We start from the raw sequence: 9,083 nt of genomic DNA, 5'->3' as shown, positions 1-9,083 counted from the left end.
ATCTCTCAGCCACTGAAGCTTTATTTCATTTCATTTTGCATCCCCCTCTTGGTCAAGGTAAATAAGCATTACCCTGTATTTTCTCAACTGTTTTATTTTGAGTTTTAATTAATTTGTGTATGTATGTATCTAGCCTTACCTAGATTTTGCTTTACTGTTTCATAATTTTTGCTTTCCAGACCCAAACCCATTCAACTCAGCAACAGATCACCTTTCCTCAGATACTCCATTAACCAACTAAAGTTATCCTGCATCTAACTAGGGCTTAAGTCCCTATTCCAAATCAAGCTGAACACCACTAAATCTACTGACTTTTGAGAAATGGGTGTTTGTGTGGTAAGGAAAGCCAGTTAGCCCTCATGGGCCTGCTTTTGTTTCCCCTTCAGCAGATGCCTTCACACTACCGTCCAGCTTCCCAGATGCACTTGGGATTGGGCTACACCAAGATGTCTCAACCCAGAGGAGGCCTAAACATTTGTCCTTCCCCTAGTTTTGATGGGCCCTTAAAAGGAGGGTAGGCAAATGGACTGGGGTAAGAAATATATTTAGTGTTAAGAAAACTTTAGGCAGCATAGTGTAAAGACTTGCTTAGGAGTCAGGTGGGCCTTGGGTTTGCATTCTAGCTTTGACTCGTACTAGTTACGTGGTTTGAGGCAAGTGAATGTCCATTTGTCTCAATTCTGCTTCTATAAAGGCAGTTGATCATATCTACTTCATACATATAGAAGCAGAAGAGTATAGTGGTTAGAAGCCTTGATTCTGGTGCCAGACCCCTAGATTGAATTTTGGCTTGCTATTTAATTGCTGTAAGCCTTGAGCAAGTGATTAACCAATTGGGGGTGCTGATAGTACCTGCCTCATATGAAATGGTAGCCATTCTTATGTAAGGCTCCTAAACATTTGTCTAGCTGTATTCTCAAAGAGGATCAGAATCAAATTAAAGAATGAAATGATTCCTGATCTCTAAAAATTTCTATTTGAAGTCTTCAGAACTCTAGAATGCAGGATTTAGATGACATTTTATATGACTTTTTAATCTGTGCAATCTTAGTAACAAAGAAATAAATGTTTAATTATAAGTAACAGAAAATGTAGCATTTAGAGGTACTTATTACTCCCTCCCAAGAAATCTTGTTTAATAAAGATAAATAAAAAAATTAAAATAGAAAATGAAAGAGGAAGCAAGGTATAGCTTAGAAACTGGGTGGGTGTTGTTGGGGGCAGACCTCCCAAAGCAGCTGGGTGAGTTGCAAAGTGGAGCTCAGCAAGGGCAGTGGAAAAACCAGGCTGGGCCCAGGCAATAAAGGAGATGAGAGTTAAAGCACCTGTTCCTTTTGTTTGTCAAACCCATTGTGACACTTTGCCAAATGAAATATTGGATTCTTTAAGAATCAATATAATGAGACAGTAAAAACAGGTTTTAGTAAGAGTTAGGAAGCCTGGAGGAAATCACAATTAGTATGTCAGTGGAAAGAACCTTTCATAGTCAAGCATTTTTCCCACTGTGTTAATTTCAGGAATAACTTCACTCACTCATTGCTGTCTCATTTTAGATTGCCCAGAAAAGACAAATGACATGCAAAGAAAAAATTAACATGATGGAAACCCTACTTTTCATTATGATGAGGTGGGGAATGTCTAAATTTGACTAAATGCTCAGTTAAGAATGAATCTCCCGTAATTAAGTTTGATCAAGTTTATTGGGTAACAGGATACATTAAAGAATTTTATACCAAAGACAAAAAAATATTGTGCAAAAGATGTGAATTTAAAAAGTTCATCAAGGCAAGTATATAAATGAATACATATGAACAACATCCCTTAAATGCTTTCCCTGCATATTCTATGAATTTAAGTCTGGATATCTTTGACTTAATGTTACTGGTTTTAACCTATGACGATAAATCTTATACAGGGGAACTCTTTAAAAGTAGAAGAAGGACTCTACTCCCCTCAATAGTGAGTTTTTAAACAGAGGACATGAAGCCCTCTGCCTCTTATCAAGTTGAACTTCCATGGGTTCCCAGGCAGCTGAACCTCTCATGGAAGCCTGCTTTTCTTAGCATGCAAAATGACTGAAAAGCATTCAATCTTTTTCTTCTTAATTCAAGCCACATGTTCAGTTTTGAGGTTTAAATTCTCATTCCCTTATTTTCTAGGAAGATCTAGCATTAAACAACAGGCATATCATCAAAAGAAACCTATATGATTTGTAACTAAATAAATGCCCTCCAAGAAACTTTTCCTCCCTGCTAAGTGAGAATGTGATCTCTAAGCACTTAAGAGTACTGACTACAAAAGAAGCTCAAGTTTACCCCATTAGCTTCTGCAGGGTTATTTTTACATATATTCTCTGGTATGTTTGTATGGGACAAGTTCTTTTTATTGTAAAAGATTCAAACAAGCACAAAATTAAAATGCAGAGCAGGGACTAGGTGGGAATTCCGGTATTCTTAGTGGGAAGTATTGGCATCAGGGAATAGTTCTCTCAATCTTTATTGGTCGTAGAGTTGAGGAACCAGTTTCTCTGTAAAACAAAACCAAGAAGTCATGTTTAGAGAAAGATCACTAGAAACTGGCTTTTCCCTGGTGATATCCAACAAAGAGTATTGTGCACACTGGCCTTCAGTTTAGTTTATGAGCTGCTGGAGTGAGTCATCTCTATTTGATAAATAATAATAGCAAATAGGCATTTGTCTCAGGAACATCTCATAAATTTAAAGTGGTCCCCATTTTGACTGACCCAGGAAAAGGAAACCCTTCAGTACAAATTGGAGTCTGAAAGTCTTTGGTTTGGATGACTTACTTCAGTAACATGTTGAATAATTTTTGTAACCAGCTTGCGCGAGGGTTCAAACATACGATTGACTTATTCTTCATCCAGGCTCTGCAAAAACAAAAACAGAAATAAAGCATGTTACATTTCAGTCAATCCTCTACTTTTAATAAAGGAAAGAGTTCAGTTGGCAAATAATTATTCTCAGATAAAGTGAAATTGGAACTAGGTTATTTTGGATCTGGGGTAGGTGATTTGTAGCATAAGGTCTGAGGAATAAGAAAAACACCACTTGAGGACTTGTATATGTGAGTTGGTGGAGCTGGAGACGAACTTGACAGAATCTCATATTTCAGAGGTTCATAGTTTGTTGATAACATTTACATGAGTTGGAGATGAACCAAAAAAGCTGACTCCAAGGTCAGTGTGTTACTAAAGTTATACCACAATATCTTTAAAATTGCTTTCCTATTGAGCTTAGATGAACAAAATAGATGATAAAACACACTTTCTTGAGGATTTTTTATTTGAAAAAAGTCAGTGAAATTTAATGTGGGAGAGGTTACAGAGGCTGGCTGCTCTGGGTGCCATCAACATTCTATCAAATTATCAGTTAGCAAGGCTTTCACTGCAGCAACAATAATAGCTGATACTTACTATGTGCCAGGCACGACGTTCGGCATATAATATGGATTATCTCAATTAATCTCACCAAAATCCTGTGCTAGAGGAACTACTATGTCCTCATCTTCAGATGAGGAACTTGAGGCCTAGAGAGTTTAAATAACTTGGCCAAGATTACACAAGAAATACATAATAGGGCAGGAGTGAAATGAAGATTATCTGATTCCAGAACTCACCACCCTACATGGATGTGAACTGAATGGTTACTGTTGTAAGTTGAATTATGTACCCCAACAAATACGTGTCCTCAGTCTCAGTCCTCATTCCTGTGAGTGTGAATCCAGTATAAATAAGGCCTCTTGAAGATGTTATTTTTAGTTAAGGTGTAGCCCAATTGAATGAGGGTAGATCTTAATTGGAATTACTGGAGACCTTAAGAGAGAAAGGAGAGGACATGGCCGTGTGATGAGAGGCAGAAATACCAGCCACAGAACCACAAGGAGTGTTGGGAGCCAGCAGCAGAACACCACAGTCTTCAGGGAGAAGGCAAGTCTTGCTGACACCTTGATTTTGGACTTCTTTTAACCTCAAAACTGTGAGCCAATAAATTCCTTTCATTTAAGCCAACCCATCATGTGGTATTTGTCATAGAAGCCCAGCAAACTAAGACAGCTACCAAGAGCCAGACATGGAATTAAGTGTTTTTCCTGCATTGGAAGAAATGTGGTCTGCCAGATGATATCAAACTGGGAGACTCTGCTCTCTACTATGGTGACCTCGAACAAAGCAGAGTCTCTTGAGGTTTCAATTATTTTAGCTATAAAATGACAAACAGCAAGGATCCCTCCATCTAGCTTTGAAACTCCACCCTTGTTAATGAGTCTTAGAAGGGACGGAGGTCATGGAAGAATTGGATTCTTGGGCAAACCCTTTAAATTTGTTTTCTGAGTTCTTGATGTAAAAAACAGATTTCTGACCTTCCGGACTTATAGTATTTTGACCCCTGACTGCTTTGAGATTCTCATAAAAACTTGCAGCTTTTGTATCCATATCTGATTAAAATTCAGAAGTGCAGAATTTGGTACAAAGACATGAAATCAAATTTTTGTTATAAAAAAATTGGCATTAAAGCCAAGAAAATTAGAGTGTATTACCTTCCTTGGTTGATAGGTGAGAGACTTGAGTTATGACAGAGGAAACGTAATCAAAAGAAAGGAGCTCCAGAGTTTGAGGGCAATAATTGTGGTTTTAGTTAGAGCTTTCATTTCTAAAGACATTTGTGAAAGTATAATGCCCTTTTAATGAAAAATTTTCATATGCATTTTGATGTCCTATTTTTCTTTTTTACTAGTTGAATACAAATAGTCTAAAGCCCAAAGCACTGGTATCAAAATGGGGCCAACAGAAAGCAGCTACTTAAAAATACTCCAAGAATCTAAACAAATCCAAGGAAAGAGCTTCTAATAGAAGCCAAATCAGGGATACCCTGGGAAAGATACCTACAGAGTATTAATTATATATATTAATATATTATATGTATTTATATATAATATATATTTTATAATTATTTTATATATTATAGTATTAATAAGGGATTGTATGCATGGTTCATTAAAGATAGATCCAGGAAGCAGAAATCAAAGTTCCAAGTTATATGCATACTATCTACAGTCCTCATTTAAAGTATTTAGTGTAACAATCCAACATTTGTGGAGCCTATACTATGTGCCAGGTGGGATGAGACAAAAGAAACCTGATTGTTTAAACACATGATGCTATAATACTTGCAGCTAACATTTACTGAACATTTTTTCTGTTGGGGGCTTTATATGCAGTGTCTCATTTAATGTATATGGAAAATGTGCTGATAGAAATATCTATAGATTGCTCTAGGAGTACAGAAAAGGGAGTGTCAAAGAAGCATGGGTCACACCATTTCAATGAAAGAATATATCACTACATTTTTTTTTTTTTTTTGCAGCTTGTTATTGTCCCTTCAACCAGAGATATGAGATCAAAGTTGAGAGAGTCTAAAGCTGAAAGATAGTTCCATAAAATAGACATTCAGACCAATGCTTTGATATTTATTTTCTTGCTCTAACTTACTGGGGAACAGTGTCTGCTTCTGCCATTGTGAATTTGGTGGATAACTGAAGAGGCTTTGGATTTGGAAAAATGTGTGGGGAGCCATGGCTCTCCCCCTTTCTAATGGTGTGCCTCAGGCAGTTGTGCCTTTGTTTCCACATCTGTAAAAGGTTGATAACACTACACATCCCTTCACAGGTATGTTGAAAGAATAAAATCAGCAAGCAAAGGCACTTAAAACACTTAGCGTAGTGCTGCTGCAAAGTAAGTACAGCAAATATTGCCTATTACTATTAGCTTGGGAATTTTAACATCACTCAGAATAAATCACTTTGAGATTCTTGAGAAAGAGTACTGTGTGACAATATCTGGTCTTATTTTCACAGGCAGAAAGGAATAACTTTTTTTTCCTTGCAACTTACATGATTTCCACTTCTGGGCAACCGTTCCCAGCAGGCAAAACTTGAAGCCGAGTAATGTGGCGTACAGGGATGATTGTGCTCATTCGGAGACAATTACACTTTAAATTTGTGTAATTGGCCTCCAGAACACCTATAAACATAGAGTATTTATTTTAATCTTGTTGGCATATAATTCATAAGTAGAACTTAATGAACTAATCTTTCATACCTAGCATTTGAAAATTTTAAAATTTCATTTCCATGCCTCTACCTATACGCTTTTAGTTTGTGTATTTCTGCTTGTCTTGGCTCTATTTTTTTTTTCAAACTGCTTTTCTACCAAAATCTTAATAATAAAATTAGCTTTTGCAAAACAAAACACTTCTTGAAATTTGTGGTAGTATTTATATTGGTACTCAGGTGATTATACATATAATAAAATTTGAGAACCACCACTGTGGGGTCTTACAACTGAGTTATTAATTAATGAAATATAAAACCAACTGGTCTTCACTCCCAAACATATAAAACTTGAGGACATGAACTAGTTATAGAATCCCAGGAGCAATAACTTGCTGTAAGAGATTTTTCTGCTTTGTCATACTTCTTATCTTTCTACTTGGGGAAATACCATGAAAGGCATTTCTTGGGTGGTTTTGCTTAATATGTTAGTCCTCTGGCACCTGGCAAAACATTACCAAACAAAAGCTAATAATTAAAATTCAAAACTATTTTTATTCAGTTACAAAAGGATACTGTTATGAGTAACCCATTTCTGGCATTTTAATGCAACCTACTTTTATCATTTATTGTTTCCCCCTTATTTCCAGTGCACAGCTCTCAAGAAGTTTATAATTTAGTGGGGAAACCAACAAGTGAACAAAATCTAAAATACTACAGAGGTTATACTACACCCAAGTCCAAACTACACACTGGGAATGGCAGATTTACTAAAATCTAATTTTGCTAGGAGTAATGGAAAAGCATCACGGAGGAGGAGAGAAATGAGGGTCGTGAAGAGTGAAACTAATACGTGAAGCAAAATAAAAATGAGGAAAAATTCCTGCATTTTAATAACAAAATTTTGTTCTTTAAACCTGTGGGGAGTGTTTCTGCACATATATCAAATTCCTTCAGCCTTACCTCTGCAATTAGATGTTTTTCTATTTACACAAAGTAGCCTCCCCATTTTGTCGAAGTCTGTTTCTTTGCAGAATGCATGTAACTTAATACCCATGATGTACTTAAAATGGCTCATGCCAGAGCTAATCATATGGAATTGCATCAAGAACATTCTATGCAGGAGACCAGTTGAGATCAGCAATATTTAAACCCTATAAGGGTTTGGTCAGAAGAGGTAATACTTAGGGGCAGAATGAAGAGAGATACGTGGCAAGAATTAGTTATAGCAGGAGCTGAATCTGAAGAAGGCCAGGAATATACAGGCCAAATTAAAGCCACACAAACATTGGATTTCTAATATCTCCTCCTTCCATGGGTAAAGATCTTAATATAAACATTTCCAGCCTCTAAGAGTTAAATCTCTAAATATGCACCTTACTTTTAGAAATCTAGGAGCAGCTGAGCAGTTCTTTTTCCCCTTTAGTCATACTTCCCTCATTTTTTTTAATAGAAAAAAAATTGAAATAGCAGAAGACCACTTCTGTTTAAAAGACGATGAAAGTATAAGTGAAAGTTCTCACCATGGACTGGAGAGAGGCTGGCAACCAGCAGCAGGAGAAGCAGGGATGCAGAGGGGGACCTCATTCCGTTTGGAGGTGGAGTTCAGACTTCAGCTCTGAGTCCAAGTTGTGCATTCTCAAGCACCAGAGACTCTTATTTATTTACACCAATAAGGGTCCTCCCACTGCCTTTGTCTCCAGTAGGTCAGCTGTATCATCAGTTTTAAAAGCCCCCAAATATTGCTGAGCTTGCTTTTTCTGGAATGCCTCATGCAAACTCGATGAATTTTTCAGAGCACTATCAGAGCACTATACTATACATTTCATGAAAATGTAGACTGTAAATGTCAGGGATGTTGCAGGAAGTTGGGGGTGGGAAGAGAGGGAAAAGATACCAGTTTAGAGGCTCCTTGGCAATCCCTCTAAGATGACTGTCGGCAATTGTGGTTTTAATTGCTTCTTCCAGTGAAGGTCAGCAAATTTCTCAATAGCATTTGAATATATGCTTCACGAAATTGGGGGCTCTGTCAAGTATATCACTGTATCCCCAGCACCTGAAAAAGAGTGTAGCCCTTGGTAGGTGATCAGTAAACATATGCGGAACTAATGAATGCTTTCTTTTTACATCTCCTTATGTTGATGAGATTTCTGTTTTTCCTACCAAACTTTCCCATCTCTTATTTTAGTATCTGAAAAATATTTACTTATGCAATCTTACCATCATGGAAATCCTGGAAGGGGGCAGTATGTGTCCCCTCTTTGGTGTGCCTGTTTCCTGATGAAAGGAGGGAGGCAATCATTGTATGTCTAGTATGCAAGTTATTGAGCTTGAGAACCCAGTGTCAATGGTGGGAGTGATTAAAACTTCATAAGATGTTGAATCATATATTACAGACCAATATATTGCAGGTTATTTAACATAAGTATATGAGCTCTTTGGTTGTGGTTACAGCAGATGGCCCATAGAGACAATGAGCCCAGAGCCTTAACTCACTTGCTAGGAGCTCTATGATTTAAAGAGCCAAAACCAGAACCAAAGTATGTGGACAACGTTTAGTCTTTCCTGGAGTAACACTGGGCCACACTGGGAGTGGGAAACTGTGGATGTATCAAGCGAGACCCATAAAAAATCAGAGGTTTGGTCTTCCTGGTGTGGCTTCTAAATGATTTGGTTTTTCTAGTCAAGTTTAACATCCTAGATGCTCAAGGATGCATGGGTGTGGGTGTGTGATAACGCCACACAACCTCTATACAACAGGCAGTTCTCTGGTTGACCTGAATGACTGCAGTGAGGGGGAACTCAACAATTTTGAGGCACCCATTCCATAGTCAGGCAGCTCTAGCTATTAGAAAATTCTTCCTTACATCTATGTAAAAGCTGCTTCCCTAGTAGTCAGTCACTTTGTCCTAATTCAACCCCTTATCCCCACATGAGACAATTCTAAATATTCTTCCATATGGTAGCACTCCAAATATTTGAAGGCATGGTATTTCAGTGGGTCCTCTGGGAAACAG

At 37.4% G+C, this 9,083-nt stretch overlaps 1 protein-coding gene across 1 annotated transcript; it reads right to left on the bottom strand.

Moving 5' to 3' along the window:
- Window positions 1–1,681: 1,681 nt before the first annotated feature.
- Window positions 1,682–7,695, bottom strand: CXCL13 (C-X-C motif chemokine ligand 13). Its single transcript, XM_037830058.1, has 4 exons — window positions 7,590–7,695; window positions 5,908–6,037; window positions 2,807–2,887; window positions 1,682–2,527 (listed from the first exon to the last, which is right to left on the bottom strand). Exons 1-4 carry the CDS (start codon window positions 7,651–7,653, stop codon window positions 2,473–2,475), a joined length of 330 nt encoding a protein of 109 aa, XP_037685986.1. The 5' UTR covers window positions 7,654–7,695; the 3' UTR covers window positions 1,682–2,472.
- Between the last annotated feature and the right edge of the window lie 1,388 nt (window positions 7,696–9,083).

This window comes from Choloepus didactylus, chromosome 3, assembly GCF_015220235.1.
Source record: "Choloepus didactylus isolate mChoDid1 chromosome 3, mChoDid1.pri, whole genome shotgun sequence".
Classification (NCBI taxonomy): Eukaryota; Metazoa; Chordata; class Mammalia; order Pilosa; family Megalonychidae; genus Choloepus; species Choloepus didactylus.
This window is presented reverse-complemented; position numbering and strand designations above follow the sequence as displayed.

What these genes read in the sequence shown, in the direction of transcription:
- CXCL13 (XM_037830058.1), bottom strand. Translation starts at nt 7,653, where the DNA reads ATGAGGTCCCCCTCTGCATCCCTGCTTCTCCTGCTGCTGGTTGCCAGC. An exon ending in CAGCCTCTCTCCAGTCCATG is followed by an intron (nt 6,038 to 7,589) that starts GTGAGAACTTTC and finishes CTATGTTTATAG; the next exon opens with GTGTTCTGGAGGCCAATTAC. An exon ending in TGCCCAGAAGTGGAAATCAT is followed by an intron (nt 2,888 to 5,907) that starts GTAAGTTGCAAG and finishes TTGTTTTTGCAG; the next exon opens with AGCCTGGATGAAGAATAAGT.